Genomic DNA, 20,566 nt, shown 5'->3' on the forward strand with positions numbered 1-20,566 from the left:
AGGCTCTAGAAATGTTTCCCTTGGATTTTCAGGAAAGCCTATTGTAAACGAGATATCTAAGCCAGTTACTCTAGAAGTAGGTCCATTGTCCCGCACTACTGATCTGTTACTTACGAAGTCATGTCCAGAAAATCTGTTAGGCATTAAAACACTGAAAGAATTAGGTGCAGTCATATGTTGTTCCCCCGAGGGAATACGCTTGTTCCTACGTGACTTCAAGGGTCACTATGTATTACGAGATTTTGATCCGAGATTGTCCAATGTTCCACAGCATCTATGGGCGCAAGGTCCAACTGATGTAGGTTATATGCAAATCACACCCCATCGTGTGACTCTCAAGCCAGGTGTAGTGTTACCACGAATCAGACAGTACAGATTGCCACCTGAGGCTGTAGCAGCCTTATCCAAAATTATTGACGAGCTCATGGCTCAAGGAGTAGTTGTAGAAACTGACTCCAATGTATGTAATTCTCCGATCATTCCAGTCATGAAACGTACTGATCCAAATGCACCCCCAGTATATCGATTAGTGATTGACCTACGAGAACTTAATAAATGTATTATTCCCCAGTACCCAGTTGTCCCAGATATTTCATCCCTATTGACAGCCATTGATTCCGAAGCCTCATTTTTCACAGTCATAGATCTCAAGAACGCATTTTTCAGTGTCCCCATTCATCCAGACAGCCAGTTTCTTTTCGGATTTTGTTTAAATGGAAGAAGCTATATGTTCACACGAGCTCCTCAAGGTTTCACAGAAAGTCCTAGTATTTACAGTCAAGCACTTAAGAGACAACTAGACAACATTCACATGCCAACTGACACTGCCCTGCTCCAGTATGTCGATGATCTACTGATCACAGCCCGTTCTGAACGTGCTTGCGAGCGAGCATCACTTACAGTTTTGTATTTCCTTGCCGAGATGGGGCACAAGGTGTCCCCTTCGAAGCTTCAATTCTGTGTCCAGCAAGTGATCTATTTAGGCCACTTACTGTCCAAGTGGGGTAGGCAGTTGACACCAGACCGTATCCAGTTAATAGCGAGTCTTCCTCAGCCCAAGACACAGAAGGAGGTACGAGCTTTTATCGGCCTCACTTCTTATTGCAGACAATGGATTCCTCAGTATGCATTTCTAGCCAAGCCACTGATACAGTTAACGACACAGGAGGCAACCGTATCGACTGTCCTCCCTTGGACATCCGAACATACACTTGTTTTTAATGAATTAAAGAAAGCCTTATGCCAAGCTCCTGTTCTAGCAACACCGAACTACAGTAAGCCTTTTACACTATTTGTTACTGAACGTGATGGTACAGCATTATCTGTTCTCACACAAGATCAAGCAGGACATTACAAGCCCTGTGCTTATTTTTCGAGCACACTAGATCCAGTGGCCCAGGCTCTGCCTGCGTGCCTCAAGTCAGTTGCAGCCACAGCTCTAGCTATCAGACAAAGTGATTCCATAGTATTAGGACATTCCCTGACAGTACAAGTTCCACACTCCGTGGAAGTTCTTTTAAACCGAACACAGACTCAGCACTTGACAATTGCACGTTTAACAGGTTATGAATTGACACTGTTCCAGCCACACATAGAAATCAGACGCTGCAACGTTCTAAATCCTGCTACACTGTTACCGTCAGTTAATTCGAATCCTGCCACACACGACTGTGTGGAAGTAGTTAATACTATGACTAAGCCAAGACAAGATCTGACAGATATCCCATTACCAGATCCCGACCTGACACTTTATGTGGATGGTTCATGTATGAGAACAAGTACAGGAGAACTAGTAGCCGCGTATGCAGTGACTACTGACACTGACGTTATAGAAACACACCGTATTGACACCCTGTCTGCTCAAGCAGCAGAGCTAGTTGCTCTGACACAAGCCTGCATACACGCCAAGAACCTGAAAGTTAATGTTTACACAGATTCACGCTACGCATTTGGAGTTGTACACGACTTCGGAGTGCTCTGGCAGGAGAGAGGTTTCATGACTTCTCATGGAACCAAGATTCAGCATGGTCTCCTTATTCAAGCTCTGTTAGATGCCATACATTTACCGACATCTATTGCTATCATGAAGTGCAAGGCACATACGAAAGTTACTGATATCATTTCTCAAGGTAATGATCTAGCAGATCGCACAGCCAAGCTTACAGCACAGACTCCAGACATTCCAGTTAATCCGACACAGACACCTACTCCAGATCCGACTACATGCATGACAGTTAAGGACCCCACTCAAGATGTCATAGATATCCAGTTACATGCTACTCCCGATGAAATCAAGAAATGGTCCGAACAAGGAGGGGTCCAGACAGATCAGGGATGGGTAACGAAGGGTAGAGCCACATGGTTTCTCCCCGACTCTATGGTTCAAGTCATTATCAATACCGCACATAGTCCAGCACACCTAGGAGAAAAAGCTATGTTAGACAGTATCCAGAACATTTGGTTCAACAAGCATTTACGAGCTGCAGCCAAGCAGAAAGTCCGTACCTGTATGATATGTTGCCAGTTCAATCCAGGTAAAAGTGTCCCGGTGGAACAAGGTGGATTCCAGCCCCCTGACCACCCTTTTGAAGTCCTCCAAATGGATTATATTCAAATGGAGCGATGTCGAGGTTTCAAGTATGTCCTTGTAGTTGTATGCGCTTTGTCCAGGTGGACAGAGGCATATCCAGTCCCAGATTACACAGCCGCGACCACTGCCAAGCAGCTGGTTCATGAGTTCTTCCCCCGTTATGGACTCCCTAGAGTCGTATATTCTGACAACGGCCAGCCATTCTCATCTGAGCTTATGAAACATGTTTCCCTTTTGTTAGGGTACCAGTGGAAGTTCCATTGTGTACGCCATCCAGAAGCAGCTGGTCTCGTAGAGAGACATAATCAGACCCTGAAAATCCGTATTGCCAAGATTTGTAAAGAGAAAGGTGTAGACTGGCTAGTAGCTCTGCCAGTCGCTCTGTTTTACATGCGCATGGTCGCACATTCCAGATCAGGTCTGTCCCCGTATGAGGTCGTATTCGGCCGCCCCCCTAATATGTGGGGTACACCTAGACCTCGAAGTATTACCGATGTTTCAAGTAATATGCTGACAGATTACCTAGCTTCCTTGATGTCTGCCCTACACTCTTGTCGTTCACAGGTTGCCGCCGCATTTCCAGACAATACCGAGGTGGCACCGCATGAAATCGTTCCCGGATGCATGGTTCTTGTCAGGAACTTTGATCGTTCAAGTCCGCTGGAGCCCCGCTGGAAGGAACCCCGACAGGTCCTCCTGGCCACCCGTACTGCCGTCAAGCTGGAAGGCAGGAAGGGCTGGGTCCACCTGTCTCATGTGAAAAGATTTTACGGACTGAAGCCTGTTTCTAAGAACATTTCCCAGGATTTGAAAGACTGCCAAAGTACTATTCTTAAGGACTGTCCCGCAAAAGACAATGATACTAAACCCTCCCTGTTAGAGAAAACTCCGCAACAGGAGTATAAGAAAAAATTAAGGTCTAGTAAAATAAGTCAGCCAGTTTGATTGTCTAAGTCCTCCCCTAGGTGAAACGGTTAGACCGGTTTCTGACATGTATAAAATAGACCCCCATAGTGAGAGAGTTAGTCAAAACTCAATCCGATGTATCGTTTTTCTAAGTTTCATATTGTTTTTCAGCCTTATGACTACCTGCACAGGTTATGCATTTTATTTGTATTTTCCAGTTTCTCATGTAAATAAGTCTTCTATTGCTACAGTAGAGCACACGTTTAGTGATCTACCTCCTCATGAACTATCTTATCGTCTTGCTATGCGTAATAATTCCTTTATCCGCATGTTACATTACTCACACCAGACCAGCAATGCCACTAATTGTTGGGTGTGTGGTCGACTCCCCCCTTTCCAGACACCGAAGGGAGTTCTGCCACTCTTTCCTTATCCATTCTCACATAATGGTTCGTGTGGAGCATGGTCCACGTTAACGTCATCCTCAACAGATATGTCTTTTCTTAACAGTACATGTTTTCCAGACAAGCAAGGTCTTCCCCACAGAACAGGGTTAGATCTAGAAAATGAAGTTTACAATTTAGTTAATTATTCTTCGAATTTCATGGTCCTGAATGTTCAGTCTGATACTACTCCAGACTTACCTGCTATGTCAGTATTACCAGTCAAAGGCGAATTATGTGTCCGAAAGAATGGTTCCGTACATGTAGGACATAGTGATTGTACTACTATTGTCAAGTATAGTGACAGTAGGAAATCTATTTTCAAAGCTTCACGTCATTCTTATTTTGTTTGTGGCCAGACCGCATATGTTTGTCTGCCCCTCGATTGGGAGGGAACCTGTTACATTGCCTTCCTACTGCCACCAGTTTTTCTAGCCCCACCTGACTATCATAGGAATTCCCACCTAGTACATACTAGACACAAGAGAAACCTCCCGATTGTCGATTATACTGAAACTGCTCTAGAACAATACATAGATATCAATAAAGGTGTCTTCCCCTATTTAGGTACTGTTGTGAATAGTAAACTGATACGTAGATTAACCAGAACCCTTGAAGCAGTAGTGATTGAGACTACTTCTGCTCTAAGTAACTTAACAGAAGAGCAATCCTTTATGAGAATTGTCGTGCTCCAGAATAGTCTCGTCCTTGACGTCATACTGGCCGATAGGGGCGGGGCATGTAGAGTCATCGGATCTAGTTGCTGCATTTTCATTCCAAATAACGCGCCGTCTGTTTATTCAGCTATAACCAGACTCCATAAAATTGCCCATATGTTACACCAAGATCCAGGCACCTGGACATGGTCCGGTTGGTTCTGGAATATAATTTCCGCCTGGGGATGGAAAGTATTGTCTTTTCTAGGTATTGCAGTAGCGATCATATTCAGTTGCTGCCTATGTATACAATGTGGCCCTGCGATTTGTGGCATTTGTGCTACCTCTTGTATTCCTAGTCCCAAGTCCCGTTCTAAATCCCGTTCCAAGACAATTCGAGACGAGCAAATGATACTGTATGAAATGATAGATGGTATCATGAATATTGATGTTTCCTGAGGGAAACGTAGTGACAAGGAGGGAATGTGGAAAAGTAAATTTTGCCATGTTCTGTGCCCCTACGTGTTCCCCATCTTATGTTATGTGTGCATGATTAATATGCATGTGTATCCCCCATGTTCGACTAAAGACGCAATTACAGTTGTGTTCATCTCTAGTATGCCAGTTTCCAGTTCTCGTGAAAGCTACGAGTATTAGGCCTATGTAAAGTTACGTTGCCACGTTTCTCAGTGTGCACGTTATTTCATTGAAAAGTCCCCGTTTCTAGGCCTCAAAAGGGCCTGGACACCAGATTCAGCTCCTGTCTCCTGAGCCCTCGCTGAGGAGCGATACAGCCCCCACCTGTATCCTCGACCCTTCACTTACTTCCTGCCTCACAGTGCCCGGCTCGGCCTGGCTCTGCCTGCGAGTCTGCCAAAAGTATGTTATGATTCTAGTTATCAGTCCAGCCCTCCTTCTCTGCATTCCTAAGCTACTGAATCGCATCAATAGTTTCCGTCATTGTCTAGCCTTTACGTCTCCACATAAGAGAAATACTGTATTAATGGTCATTTAATATTCTTCATCACGCACTACATGTAGAATAATGCATACACCAGTCTTAGAGTCTGTTAGCCTTTACCCCGATAACTTTTAGTTTATATCAACATGTTCTCTAAACATCAGATACTAGATAGTGTTAGGTACATGTCGCCCTGACTCTCCAGACTTCAGTCTCTGCTCCTAGTACAGAAGTCATAGCCCCCAGCTTCTCCTAGTAACACGTCATTGTCAGTTTTCGCGCACCATTAGGTTAGAGGTCCCGGCTCCTTAGGTAGCCCCCTCCATGTTTCCGCCCCATTTATGACATATTCTGTTACGTTTACATCACATGTCCATGTATACGCCTCCTGTTACACCTACTTTCACCCTTATCTTTCGCGACTGCTATTGACCACACCCACTGCTCCGCCTACTGTATTCATTGTAATGCAACTGTTTTAGTATATATGCTTGTGTACTGTTATTAAATGTTAGCGCGCTCATCCCAGATCCAGCCCCGGCAGCTGCCGGGCCCTGTCATCCTATTCCTGTGCAGGTTGTCCTGTTCCTGTCCTTTATGCTGTATTAAACCTGCAAACTCCTACTACCTCGAATCTTGACTCTTATTTATTGAGCTATCTGTTATTGCTATGTCCAGTAAAACCTAGATCCGGTATTATTTATTTATATACCACACTCCTGGGAGCCCCGGGGGAAGTATGGTGACTTCCTGTTGTCCCTCGGTTCCGCCCCCGGCCTGCCTGGCTTCCTGCTGCGGGCCAGGCGGCGGCGGGGACTATCTCGTGCTCAATCCGGGGTCGGCTCCCGGTGTAGAAAAGCAGCCAAAGGCAAATATGCGGCGTGGGCAGCCGCTTGGAATCTAAACAAGGAAAATAGCAGCAAGGTCCCTGGCAGCACAAAATGCAGGGTGGGCACCTGCCTGGACCATAAAGCGTTCCCCAAGCGCTAGGAACAAAATAAAGCGCTCTCAAGCACTAGAAGCAAAATAAAGCGCTCTCAAGCGCTAGGGGCCAAAATAAAGCGCTCCCAGGCGCTAGGAACAAAATAAAGCGCTCCCAGGCGCTAGGAACAAAATAAAGCGCTCTCAAGCGCTAGAAGAAAAATAAAGTGCTCTCAAGTGCTAGGGGCCAAAATAAAGCGCTCCCAGGCGCTAGGGGCCCAAAGGTCAGCAACAAAGTCCTTCAGGATGTGGGGGGGGGGGGGCAAGGCTGGGCCCAGAGCCAGCTCACAGGGTCCTCCTAGGCAGGGAGGCAATCCCCAGTGGCGGTCCTCCTGGCGCCCAGCAGCAGCAGCCCCCCCTCAGGAAAAGGATCCAGGTAGAGAACATTCGTAAGGGGACACGTCCTCTTTTTATACTGATAAATCCTTTGTCTGGCTTCAGGGTGAGGGGAAAAACCAGTCGCAGCTGGTTTGTGAGCACCCTTGATGTGCTCAGCCCCTCACTCTATTCACTGGCAGGGCTAGGGTCATTAGACGCACCACAGGCGGCGGAGGCAGCATTGTGTGGGGAAAGCCCAGCCCTATTCAGGACCCTGGTGCACCACTCCCTCACATCACACATGCTAATCTCAACACTCACCACTGGGGCAGACCCGTCATGACTCATGGAGCCTGGCACCCCAGCCAGCTCCAGCCAATCACAAGCCAGCACATTCACTGCACAGACAGGCACACTTCTAGAAGTGGCAGTTCCATGTTAGACACAAACACGCTGCACGCATCATTGCGCAGCATTCAATCACACGAGTCCGCACATACCAGACTCGAGCCTTCACACCCCACGCATCAGGAACTACCAGGGACACATACATTCCCCATGCATTCCTATGGGAGGGCAGGCCAGCCTCACCACACGCACGCACTTTACCCTGGGACACAGTGGTAAAGTGCGCAGAAACCAAAAATCACCATCACCAGGTCACACACCAAAAGCAAAAAGTTCAGGGGTGAACCTGCCAGAAGGGCCAAGTCCAACAGTGCAGCTGATGGGTCAATAGCATGTAGAGGCAAGGTCTTTGTGGCACTTCAGTTCAACTGCAGCAAAAGCCCCTACTGCCACATCTGCTTGCGGTCAGAAGCAAAGCCCAGTACTGTTGGCTTGGCGTGATAGAGATTGTTTCCGCGTGTAGATGGCCTTATGACTGTGCTAGCTACTCTCTTTCATTGCTAAAGGATAAATGTTTTCATACAGTGCACTTGCAGTCCAGTCGGATTTAAATTCTAAAAATCATCCAGAACTATCAGGTTCGAGGCATGTGGGCTGCTGAATTCATATCTGTGCATAGATCGCCGCCTAGTGTTGGGTCCGGATGATTGCATATTGTTGTCCTGGAAGAGTCTTCGAAGTATCACGAGATAGGTGGCTCCTACCCTGGACTACAGTGCGCATGGGCATCCTCTGATTGTTTTTTTCCGCCATTGGGTTCGGATGTTACTATCTTAGCTCAAGTTAGGAAAACTTCTTTAAAGCCAAAAGGCTTTCAACAGCGTCGGTATCGTTTCGTTCGGTACCGGTACCTTTGTTTCGAGAGGACATCGAGGACTTGGTCGAATTTCTTTCCACTCTTGACCCGATCTTCTATCTACGATGGAGAGAAGTCCATTCAAGAGGTGCCCTCTTTGCAATGCAAAATACCCGCACATCGATGTCCACCCGGTGTGCAACAAGTGCCTGTCCCTGGATCACAACGAAGCCAACTGCATTGCCTGTGCCCGGTTCAGGTCGAAGAATACTCTTCGGATTCGACGCGCGGCTCGACTGGAGTCCAAAAAGTCAGCGCCTGTTCCTGAAAACATCTTCGGGACCGAAGACGAGGAGGTCGTTGATCTGGAGGATCTGGAATACTGCTCCGATCCGGCTTCCGGCCCTGAGTCCGAGTATGACGCCGGAGACGAGGGAGCGCAGGAAGAAGATGAACACGTCGTCGAAGAGGTAGGAGACGACGCACAGGCCCTTGGGGCCGTCGAAGATGGCTCAGGCGAGGAGCTAGGCCCTTCCGGATATACGGGGGCCGACGTTGACGCACTCCACACGGCTCAGGTCGAGGGATCGCCACTAGGCCTTACCCAAGATCTACAGTCTCGTTCTACAGCCCCGCATAAAGGCCCGGCTTCGAACATTAATATTGAGCCATCGGTTTCAAACCCTACATCGGTCGATCCTAAAGTGTCGAAACTGAAAGTGTTACTGCAAAAAACGAAACCGAAAGTGCAACCAACTTTGGTCGGCTCCAAGGCCTCAAACCCCTCGGAGCCGAAGAAACACAAAATGGCCGTCGATACCGGAAAGCTCAAGAAGGTCATCGAACCGACGGTTGGGGCACCGGCGACTAAGGTCAAGGCTGTCGAACCGATGAAGTCGACGCCTAAAGGAGTTGGCACACACACAAGACTCGAACCGAAAGACTGAATCGAACCCCGGTCGAGGCCTGCGGACAGGACGAAGACTGGCTCCAAGGACCCTGTCGAGTCGACGCATCAGAGTCCATTCATAGCCAAGCAAGTGTCGGAGTCCCTCCAACGCATCAATGAAAAGGCTACAGCAGTCGGGTCAAAGAAGGCCCCGACACCAAAACTGGTCGGACACGTTCACACCGCGTCGGCGCCGATCAATTTCGGGTTGCCACCCCCAGTGCGTCTAAAGATGTTCGATCCTAAAAGATGTTCCGGCGCCGTTCCTCAAGTGTCGACGGCACTGGAGGCTACGGAGGAGCCTGAAGACCAGGACTCCAGGCAGTACATCGACTCAGAAACTGGTAGACTGTCCATATATAAAAGGAAAATTATTCCAGAAACACCCATGGAGTCGTATAAAATTCCTTTGAAGAAAAAAAGGGTCTCTGCAACGTCACCTGCTCTTGTGGAACCCCTCCATTCCTATGACCAAGAACCACAGACTTTTTCGCCCTCATACTCGGATGTGGATGCAGGGAATGTCGAACATGAGGATGACCCTTATCAAGTGGACACTGATCCCGAGGATCAAAACCAAACATGGGCAGACCCGGCTGACTCTAGGGATCCGCAAGCTGGCCCTGACACTCCTATGTACAGTGTAAAAACATCTCCAACTGAGGACACTACTGCCTTTAACGCCTTTATTTAACGGGCGGCCAGTAATCATAACGTAGATCTTCATGCTGATCCTGTGGATGAGGACTTTCTGGTTGACACCTTTTCCACTTCTGAAAGGACAGTCAAGACCCTGCCCATGCTAAAAGGAGTCCTTAAGCATGCTGCTGACATCTTTAAGGACACCACTAGGGCCAGGGTGTTAAACCCCAGGATCGTGAAAAAATATAGACCAGCACCTGTGGACCCTACGTATATAAGGGGACAGTTGCCATTGGACTCATTGGTTGTTTCTAATGCACGAAAGAGGGCGAACTCCCAGACTACAGGTGATGCTTCTCCTCCGGACAAAGAGTCAAAAGTTCTGGAAACTTCTGGGAAAAGGGTGGCTGCGCAGGCGGCTAACGTCTGGCGCATTGCTAACACTCAGGCACTGTTAGCCAGATATGACAGGGCACACTACGATACCCTTGAGATACTACTGCAACACCTACCAGATCAGTACAAAGAGGGTGCAGAACTACTGATACAGGAAGGAAAGCTTATAACCAATGCTTCCATCAAGTGCGCGCTTGACGCAGCTGACACTGCAGCCAGGGCCATAAACACTAGCGTTATGTTGCGGAGGCATGCATGGTTGAGAATCTCGGGATTCAAACCAGAAATACAAACTTCTATCCTCAATCAGCCAGTTAATCCGGACTTCCTGTTTGGACCTGAGGTTGACCCCACCCTTGAGAAGATTAAGAAAGACACGGAGACTGCAAAGTCTATGGGGGCTCTGCAGTCACAGCAGTTTCGGGGTGGCTCCTTTCGTCGCTCCAATGCTAGAAGCCCTTCCAGAGGCCAATCCGCACAACAAACACAGTACAATAAAGGCAGTACACAATCCACCTACCATAAAACCGCCCGTGGGGGATATCGTGGAAACAACATCAGAGGCAGAGGAAACAACAGTTCCAGATCCTCTGCCAATACCAAACAGTGACGCCTTGTCACTGCCCCCCGACCATATAACACCTGTCTGGGGCGATTACAGCAGTTCCTGCCGGTCTGGAAATCCATCACCACAGACAGGTGGGCGAGAGACATTGTCCAGTACGGGTATTGTCTGGAATTGACGACCACTCCACCCAACATCCCACCAAGACACCGTCCTATGTCCGCAGAGCACTTACACTTATTGCAGCAGGAAGTCGTCAGCATGCTACAAAAAGGAGCCATAGAGTTCGTGCCTGTAGAAGACCAGGGCTCAGGGGTGTACTCTCTGTACTTTCTAATACCAAAAAAGGACGGGTCTCTCAGACCTATATTAGACCTCAGACCTCTGAACGCTTACATTCTGTCAGAGCATTTCCACATGCTCACCTTACAGCAGGTTCTGCCGTTACTCAGTCAGGGAGACTTCCTCGCAACACTGGATCTCAAAGATGTGTATTTCCATATACCCATACACCCGTCACACAGATGGTATCTCCGGTTCACTATCCAAAATCAACATTATCAGTTCAAAGTCCTCCCTTTCGGAGTAACAACGGCACCCAGAGTCTTCACAAAGTGCCTGGCAACAGTAGCGGCACACCTCAGGAGGCGGCACATACATGTGTACCCTTATCTGGACGACTGGCTTATTCAAGCGAAGTCGGCCCAGCAGTGTGCCAGCCACATGTCCCACACCATTCATCTTCTTCACAGTCTGGGATTCTCGCGGAACTATCCAAAGTCACATCTTCAGCCCGCCCACGTGCGACAGTACCTTGACGCGACAATAAACACTCTGGCAGCCACAGCTCAGCCAAATTCGGCGAGAATAAACAGCATGCAATTGCTGATCCAAAAATTCCAACCCCAACACTCGCTTACAGCAAAAGTGTTCATGCAGTTGATAGGCATGATGGCCTCCTGCATCTCCATAGTCCCGCACGCGAGGCTACATATGCGTCTGCTTCAGGAGTGCTTAGCACGTCAGTGGAATCAGGCTCAGGGGCAGTTAACAGACCTAGTGTTGGTGAGCGGTCGGGCATACAACTCTCTGCATTGGTGGAACCCACAAAACCTTTGCAAGGACCGACCGTTCCAAGAGCCTGTGCCACAGATCATACTGACGACAGACGCGTCTCTCCAGGGATGGGGAGCTCATATACTCCACCACACAGTGCAGGGGCTATGGACAGCACAGCAAAAGAAGATACACATCAACCTTCTGGAACTGATGGCAGTCTTCATGGCAATGAAAGCTTTCAAGGTACACTTGTGCAACAAGGTCGTGTTGATCCGGACGGACAACATGACTGCCATGTACTACATACAGAAGCAGGGAGGAACACACTCTCCACAGTTGTCTCATCTGGCTCAGAGCATGTGGAAGTGGGCCATTCAGAGGAACATCTTCCTCATGGCGGAACACCTCCCGGGCAAGGACAACCAGATGGCGGATCTGCTCAGCAGGTACAGCCACCAAATGCACGAGTGGGACATACATCCATCAGTACTCCGCCCGTAATTCCAGCAGTGGGGTCATCCACAGATAGACCGGTTTGCCACAAACGAAAACGCAAAATGCCAAAGCTTCGCCAGCAGATTTCCGCATCCACAGTCGCAAGGCAATGCGATATGGATGAACTGGTCAGGCAAATTTGCGTACGCTTTTCCCCCAGCACCTCTAATACCGCTGGTGGCGCGCAAGCTGAGGCAACACTCGATGACTCTCATCCTGGTTGCTCCAATGTGGGCACGCCAACCATGGTACACCACGTTTCTAGAACTGTCCGTGGTACCGCATCAACGGCTGCGCCTCACACCCAGGCTTTTGACGCAGAGCCATGGCGACATTCAGCATCCAGATCCGCAACAGCTCAACCTGGCGATCTGGCTCCTGAGGTCTTAGAATTTGGCTACCTCAACTTGCCCCCCGAATTATACAAATGTAATCTGGCGTACAGTTCCATTCGTATACATTTGTCTGCATTAGCAGCTTATCTTCAAAACAGGCAGCACCTCTCCCTATTCAGGGTGCCTGCCATTAAAGCATTTCTGGAAGGTCTCAAAAGAGTGATCCCTCCCAGACACCCACCTTCACCCGTCTGGAAACTCAATGTGGTCCTCACCGGATTGATGGGACCACCCTTTGAACCTTTACACTCTTGCGAGATTCAATTTCTGACCTGGAAGGTGGCCTTCCTTATAGCCATTACCTCTCTGCGGAGAGTTAGTGAACTCCAGGCACTAACCATTCAGGAACCATTCATACTAGTCCACGCAAATAGGGTGGTACTACGCACCAACCCTACATTCATGCCTAAGGTGATTTCGCAGTTCCACATGAACCAATCCATTGAACTGCCAGTTTTCTTTCCTAATCCAGAAAATGTCGCGGAAAGATCCCTTCACACGTTAGATGTCAAAAGGGCTCTCATGTACTATATAGACAGAACGAAGGATTTCAGGAAAACAAAACAGCTTTTTGTTGCCTTTTCTCCACAACACAAAGGCAACCCCATTTCAAAAGCAGGAATAGCCAGGTGGATCGTTAAGTGTATACAGATTTGCTATGCGAAAGCTAAACGAACACTAACCATTCCTCCAAGGGTACACTCCACACGTAAGTTAGGAGCATCCATGGCTTTCCTGGGGAATATTCCTTTAGAAGAGATATGTAAGGCAGCCACATGGTCCACCACACATACATTTACGAAACACTACTGCGTAGATGTGCGTTCTAAACAGCAAGCAGCTGTAGGACAGGCTGTTCTCAGAACTCTTTTTCAGACTGCTGCAGCTGGCACGGGCAGCCGCCGCTAACAGGAGGGACTGCTATACATTCTATGCTATAGATATGAATTCAGCAGCCCACATGCCAAGAACGGAATATGCTACTTACCAGTATGCATCTGTTCTTGGCATGTAGGGCTGCTGACATTCATATCGCCCGCCCTCCTCCCCGGCGCCTGTAGCGGCTGCAGACTTTACACTTACTCTTAGCATGGTCATCGCTCACACTGTTACACTCCATCTCTGCCACAGTGGCGAAAAACAATCTGAGGTTGGAGAGGATGCCCATTGCGCACTGTAGTCCAGGGGAGGAGCCACCTATCTTGTGATACTTCGAAGACTCTTCCAGGACAACAATGTGCAATCATCCGGACCCAACACTAGGCGGCGATCTATGCACAGATATAAATGTCAGCAGCCCTACATGCCAAGAACAGATGCATACTGGTAAGTAGCATATTCGTTCCTAGAGCAGTGTGTCTTATTTAATAGCTAAGAAAATATCCAACCAAGTAAACCTTAGCATCCAGTATATAAGGTCCGGAATGCATTCTGAATTAAGTTTCTCTGGGGTTACGCAGTACATCTACTTCTGGAATCTTCTGGATTACATTCTCAAAGCTCTAGAAAATGGTTCTGAAAAATAAGACAAGCCTCCTTCTTTTCTGAGCCTGCAGACTTTACTGGCGTAAGTAATCCCTCCAGTGCACTACACTAACACACAGTATTCCGATCATAGTATTTCTGTGATGCAATGGCTTATTACTCCAGTATTGGAACTTTCATAGATTCACATGCTTGAATCATTCCGCATCGTCAAGATGGGAGCCCCCGGTACCATATAATAGTAGTAGAATGATAACTTCAATAACTGCACTTACTGGGCATGATGGAAGACTGGTGGACTCTGGGCCTTTAAAGTCACAGACTCTTTTCATAGCTGCAGAGTTGCAGACTATAAGACCATATTATTCTCTTCTTTCTTCATCATACTCCTCTATTAAATGTAGATTAAAGCACATTTAATTAGTTAAGTGCTTATCCAGAATTTACTGAAGGCGCGCATCTACACTTAAGAAAAGATTTATTGTGAAGAGGGTCTATTCAGTGCTTATGATTTCAGTGAGCAAGAACTAGGATTACAGGTAAGAAACCATTCCTTTTGACTTCTCTCAAGCTATTTTGGTGTCAACTTTGGAAGGAGACAGTTTACACTGCATCGCCAGTTTCTGCACATTTTTGAGTGAGATAGCCTTGATTTTAGATACTTTTTGGCTGACCGTCCTTGGATATTATGCTCTTTAAAAATGATGTGTGGTCTGCCCTGGTTGCATCTTTATATTTAAAAAAAAAAAAAAAGTGGAATTTTAAATGATAAAGTGGTAAGGAGACGGGGGGCTTGCTTTTTGCAAATGCTGGGTCCATTTCCCTAGGGCAAGGCGTATTCTTTTCTGCTATACAGAGGTGTGCCTAGCTGGTATGTGCGATGGACTGTTGTGAAAGGCTGGGTCAGTTCCTGGCAAGATACTGTTCCCACTCTGGGTTTGCGGGGATGCTTGTCTACATTAGTCCTTATATCATGGCTGTTGATTGTTTATCCCCACTATCTTGCTGGGGTGCATTGCTTTGGTATTGATTCAGGAGGTGAGAAACCTGCAGTTAGAAGTAGCCATCAGCAGAAGTTACTTGCCTTCGATAAACTACACCCGGTGAAATGGTCTAAGAGTCGCAATAGTAAATCCAGCCCACGGTACAATAGTAAGCTTGCTAATATCCAGAAAGCATGCAAAAGGCTGGAACGGGCATGGAGACGGGACTATGACCCGGTCTCGAAGAGGCATTATCAAGAACTATCATAGGGCGATCCTGAAGGAAAGGGCAGCCTACTTTGCTGATGAAATCAGAAGCTGCAGCAATCCCGCTAAAAGTATTTTTTCAATACTTAAAAATGTCAGAGCGGCAGGGTCTCCTATAACGCCACCGATTTCCTCTGACCAGCAATGTGAGGATCTGGCCGCCTTCTTTATCAAGAAGGTGGATAACATCTATAGGTCCTTCACCCCCACCGTGATTAGACCAGGTCCTGCTCATAGACCCCTCTCCACCTCCACACTTGCAGTCTTCCCTTCACTCTCTCACGATGAGAAGTGTATGTTATGCAGTAGGGTCAAATCAGGTTCCCCTTTAGATCCTCTTAAACCTGAGCAATTTCTAAAATCTTTGCCTTTACTCCTTACAACTCTGTGTCAGTTGATCAATCCGTCTCTGTCCACGGCGGCTGTCCCTAGGGCTTGGAAACAGGCCATGGTGGTCCCTTTGTTAAAAAAACCCTCATTGGACCCCGCCAAACTGGAGAATTTTCGTCCCATCTCTCTCCTGCCATGGGTGTCCACGACCACTGAGGCGCACATTAACTCCATTCTGACAGGACACTTGGAAAACAACATCCGTGACTCTTCTCAGAATGGTTTCCGCCCGGGTCACACCACGGAAACGGCCCTCCTAGCTGTAACTGAACATCTGAGGGAGGCCTTAGATGCTGGGCGCACTTCGATGCTGATACTATTAGACCTCAGCGCCGCGTTCGACACCGTATCACATCAGATCCTGCTGCAATGGTTGGAGGAGGCAGACATTGATGGTCTGGCCCTGGGTTAGTTCGCCTCTTTTCTCTTTGAGAGAATCTTCCAGGTGATGGCTCCTCCCTTCGCCTCCCGGATACATGCTCTTAAACCAGGGGTTCCCCAGGGCTCAGAATTGAGCCCTACGCTATTCAACTTGTATGTCCAACCTTTAGCAGCAGTGGCCAGGAGCAGAGGACTAACGATGGTATCATATGCTGATGATGCTCAGTTGGTAGTAGCTCTCTCTGATGACTCTACGCAGGATGCTCCTAAGTTTAGGAGCGATCTTGCTGTCGTTGCGGAGTGGATGACTGCCAACTGTGTCCAGCTCAACGCTACCAGGAAGAGACCCTGAGCTGTGGAGTGAGAGCTGGTGACCAGCAACTCTGGGCTGTGCACCCGCCCCCACACAGGTGGTTAAAATCCTGTGTGTATGAGTTGACTCGACCCTCAGCTTTCAGGTCCAAACTAAAAAAGTTGCGGGGACTTGCTTCGGACTCTTGCGAGGGCTCAAACCGCTGTTGGGGTTTTTTGATCCCACAGACCATCAAGTCATCATCCTGGCTTCCATCATGTCTAGGCTGGTCTTCGCCAGTTCACTCTGCCTGGGTGTTAAAAAGGCCGATATCCTCCGCCTGCAGAGGGTTAAAAATGCGGCTGCTAGAACTCTTCTTGGCCTCTCTAGAACTTGGCCTACTGCCAACTCCATCCGTTGACTACATTTGTTGCCAGTGGCAATGCGGATAGAGTTCAAGTCCCTCTGCATTGCCTTCAAAATCATGTACTCCTCCTCCCCAGATATCTGGGGAAACTTGCTTTCACTCTACTCACCTACTTTGTTCTATGGGCCAGCATCTGGCAGTTGTCCCTTAGGTAAGGAGGGTGCGGGCAGGAGGTCGCTCCTTCCGCACCCTGTTGCAAAACTGTGGAATTCCCTTCCTGCGCACATCCGTAGCATTGACAACTATCTGGTATTCCGCATGGCCATTAAAACGTACCTTTTCTCTTTGCTTTAGGCCTTGCCTGTGTTAGTAGCTTCCCATCTTCCGTCTGTTCGCACTGGGACCCTTTGCTGGGCAGCTGTGCGCTATACAAAACTTGTAACATAACATAACTGTATTCCTGGTAACTACTCTAGCTACCTGCTTGTTCCTCACTGACCCGCCAGCTTCCCAATTCTGAGAAGTGTTGTGTTTTTATTAAGGTTCATAGTTCGTTTTTCCGCACCGCATTTGTCGCTTTATTCAATCTTGTCTCTGCAGCTAAGGGCGTTGAAAAAAAAGACACAAAGTGACATCGGAGTGGTGCTGTACATGGCTCCTTGATGTCACAACTGGGGAGCCATGGCGCTGCCTATCGGCCATGAACGTTATTCAAACTCTTTCAGCTTCATTTAGCTCCTGTGGAGTTTCATGTGGCGAGAAATCTGGAGATAAACCGAATATTCACCAGAAATACCATTACCAAAGGTTAGTAACTTATTCTTTATGTATTGATGCTGACGGCGAGACACCCTCATCATCAATACTAATAATTTCTATTTGTAAAGTGCGAACATATCACCCCTTAAGGTTTCAAGGCGCTAGGGGACGTCAGGAGATTAAAGGAGCTATTGCCCAAAGTCACATGATGCTGAGCTGCCGCCGGTGCCGGGGATCGAACCGGGAGCCCTGCCCTCTGGAGTCAGCCGCACTGGCTGCTGCGCCACACCTCTCACACATTGCTTAGTCTGGGTTAATGACCACGTCAAAAAATGATGTTCAGTGGGAAAAGAAAACCTAGTTAAAAGCAAATCTGGTTTGTGAGCAAAAAACAGGTTAAAGCTTTATTTCATACAAAATTTTGAATGGTCGTGAGATAATTTAGTATTAGCCAAACTCTTGCTTCAGTTTTATTTTAATGACGTTCTAGAATTCCACTAATTTCCAATATCTCCTAATCTTTGTCGCCAAGCCTGCTGATGATACGGTATTTCAGCGTGTCATGTTTTTAGGCAGCTTCTTTGCTTTCTTGCCTCAAGGCAATATATGTCAAGACACACCTCTCTAAAGCATTTCTAATTTAGGTAAACTGTTTACCTTGAGATTGTTGCATTTGTAAATATGTATTTTGTTCGAAAACTTTATTGCGGTTAGTTTTAACCATAAAAGCACATACAGATACAATGCACAGTTTTCAAACATATCACAGTTATTTTAAATCAATTAATATATAAAATGCATCATCTTCGATTCATCAAAGTGGGAAGAGATTTATACATTTATAATGTACAGCCTATCACAAAAACCTCCAAAGAGCCAAGCATCTTACCATTGCACATGCCGGCAGCAGTTTCACCCAGTGTATGGAAACAGATAGTGGAGCGCACTGGGTACAATGGTCTTTCTGGCACACGTGTGAAGAGGATGCTGAGCAGCACTTGTGGGTGAAACACAGAGGACCAGTTGTGTGTTTCATTCCTATTGTATTTTCAATCTTTCAGGAGTTCGCCATGAACCTCCGGAACCGTGTGTCTGCAGTCAGCGAGGTTCCCCAGATGAGGACGCTGACCTTCGTCGTGGACGCTTGCAAAGTTCTAGAGCAGGCGCGCAAGGTAAGGCTACCCAGGGTTGGTCAAGTACTAAACCTGCCCATACCAACTAGACCAAAAGTGACCCAAGAGAGGAAGCAAGGCCAGGCAGCATTGAGGTGGTGAATGTCGAGGTGCTGACTGCACACGGTGTCACTTCCGCAGTAGGACTGTGGACAGAGATAAGAAGCTTATAGCTGTTGTCCATTCAGAGATGCTGTTGGCCACCGACCTCCACTCTTAGCGTACAGATGTGAATTTAGATGAAGACATCTAAAAACTGTTCAGGGTTTGGTAAAAGCAAATGCTGTCGATGACTTTCTTTTAGCTTTTTTGTTACCATTTGCTTTTCGTGTGTTTTGTTTTTAAAATTCAAGTCTTGATTTTAGACGAGTATCAAACATACTGTACCCCCAGTTCATGGAAGGGGAGGGGTTGGGCTCAATCGTACGAAAGGCACCCTTGGAGGATGGATGGGCCCATCACAGACCATATTAATCTGTCCTTAAACATTTTGAATCCTTGGGCTGTTGAGACTGAACCAGGCAGATCACATTATGCCTTTTCCCCTGTAGCGTCTCAATATACAAATGCTGGACCCCCTGTTTTCTCAGCTTGGAACTGCCCTGGTTTGAGAGACGGGCGCTGACATATGAATCTACTTACCATGCTTATGCAAAGCTTATACATGGGCAAAAAACATTTGTGCTAAGGATAGACAACCTCAGGGTTCCCATCGTGATCTGACTGTGGTTAATAATGTAGAGGGATGCCTGCTATGGTGTCTGAGGCGAGGTTGATCTGTTTAGTAAAATGGGCCCATTAAGCTGAGATTGCTGTTAACTAAAGTATGTGTCAGGGTCTCTTGTTTTAGACCGGGTACTGAAGTACAGTATGCAGGCCTTTGGTTTGTGGGTGAGTGCCTTTTGTTTGCCTCAGTTACTGAGTTATGTATGCCGGCGTTGTGTTGCCTCTGGACACTAAGATAAGGTACTCGGTCCCAGTGTTTTTCTATAGGGGCTGAGTAACGTGTGTGGGCCTCACGTTTGCCTTTAAGTAGTGAGGTTGTGTTTGTCTCTTAGAACTAGGATAGGCGTGTTGGGCGTGTGTTTGTATCTGTGTACTGAGGTAGTTGTGGGAAACTCTTTTTTTCCGGTACTGAAGTATGTGTGTCAGTCTCTTGATTGTCTCCAGTTACTGAGGTAGGCGTGTGGAACTCATTTTGTCTCCTGGTACTCTTATAGGTGTGTGGGCCTTGTGTGGAGATGAATTGCTAATGTTTCCTCTTTGTCTCTGGGTCTTGAGATAGTTGTGTGATTATAACATTTGTTTTCTGAGCGCTAGGGTGGCTTTGTGGGTCTGGTGTCATTCTGGTTACTGAGATCAGGTGTGTTTTTGTCTCTAGGTGCTAAGGTAGAGGGTCCTGTTTATCTCTGGGTCCTGAGGTAGGTGTTTGAGCCTTGCCTTTGCCTAGGGATACTGAGGCAGTTGTCTGGGTCTCATGTCTGTTTCTAGCTCAAGGGTAGGTGTGTGTGTGTGTGCGCCATGTGTTTGTCTGCCTCCTGAGATGAGGTATGTATGTGTATCTTGTGTTTTTCTTAGGTGCTGAGGTGGGTGTATTTGGGACTCATGTTTGTCTTTGCGTACTGAGGCAGCTTTGTGGGCCATATGTTTGTCTCTAGTAACTCCCATAGGTGTATGGCCACTGTGTTTCTCCAGTTGCTGAGATGAGATGTTTCTTCCTTTTATTTGTCTCTGGGTACCAAGTTTTTGCATGGGTGACTGTGTTCGTATCATGTGTGGCTGTCGATACACATGTGCTGCATACTCCTGCCATCTAGTTTTTGGCCTGGACGTTTGCAACTTGTTTTTCTTCAAAACTGTTCGAGTCACGAGACCAGTTGTTAATTCACCCTTGGTCCCCAATGCATCAG

The 20,566-nt window shown here is 47.4% G+C and overlaps 1 protein-coding gene across 4 annotated transcripts in view; it reads left to right on the forward strand.

The window, feature by feature from the left end:
* LOC144762134 (cullin-9-like) overlaps positions 1 to 20,566 on the forward strand; it is a 518,599-nt gene that overhangs the window by 415,698 nt on the left and 82,335 nt on the right. For all 4 annotated transcript variants that reach the window (XM_078647278.1, XM_078647280.1, XM_078647277.1 and 1 more), the window contains one exon: positions 18,546 to 18,656. In XM_078647278.1, the coding sequence (XP_078503404.1) occupies positions 18,546 to 18,656 (111 nt within the window). The remainder of the gene's footprint in view (positions 1 to 18,545; positions 18,657 to 20,566) is intronic.

The sequence above is a fragment of the Lissotriton helveticus genome, chromosome 6 (genome assembly GCF_964261635.1).
Source record: "Lissotriton helveticus chromosome 6, aLisHel1.1, whole genome shotgun sequence".
In the NCBI taxonomy this organism is placed as follows: Eukaryota; Metazoa; Chordata; class Amphibia; order Caudata; family Salamandridae; genus Lissotriton; species Lissotriton helveticus.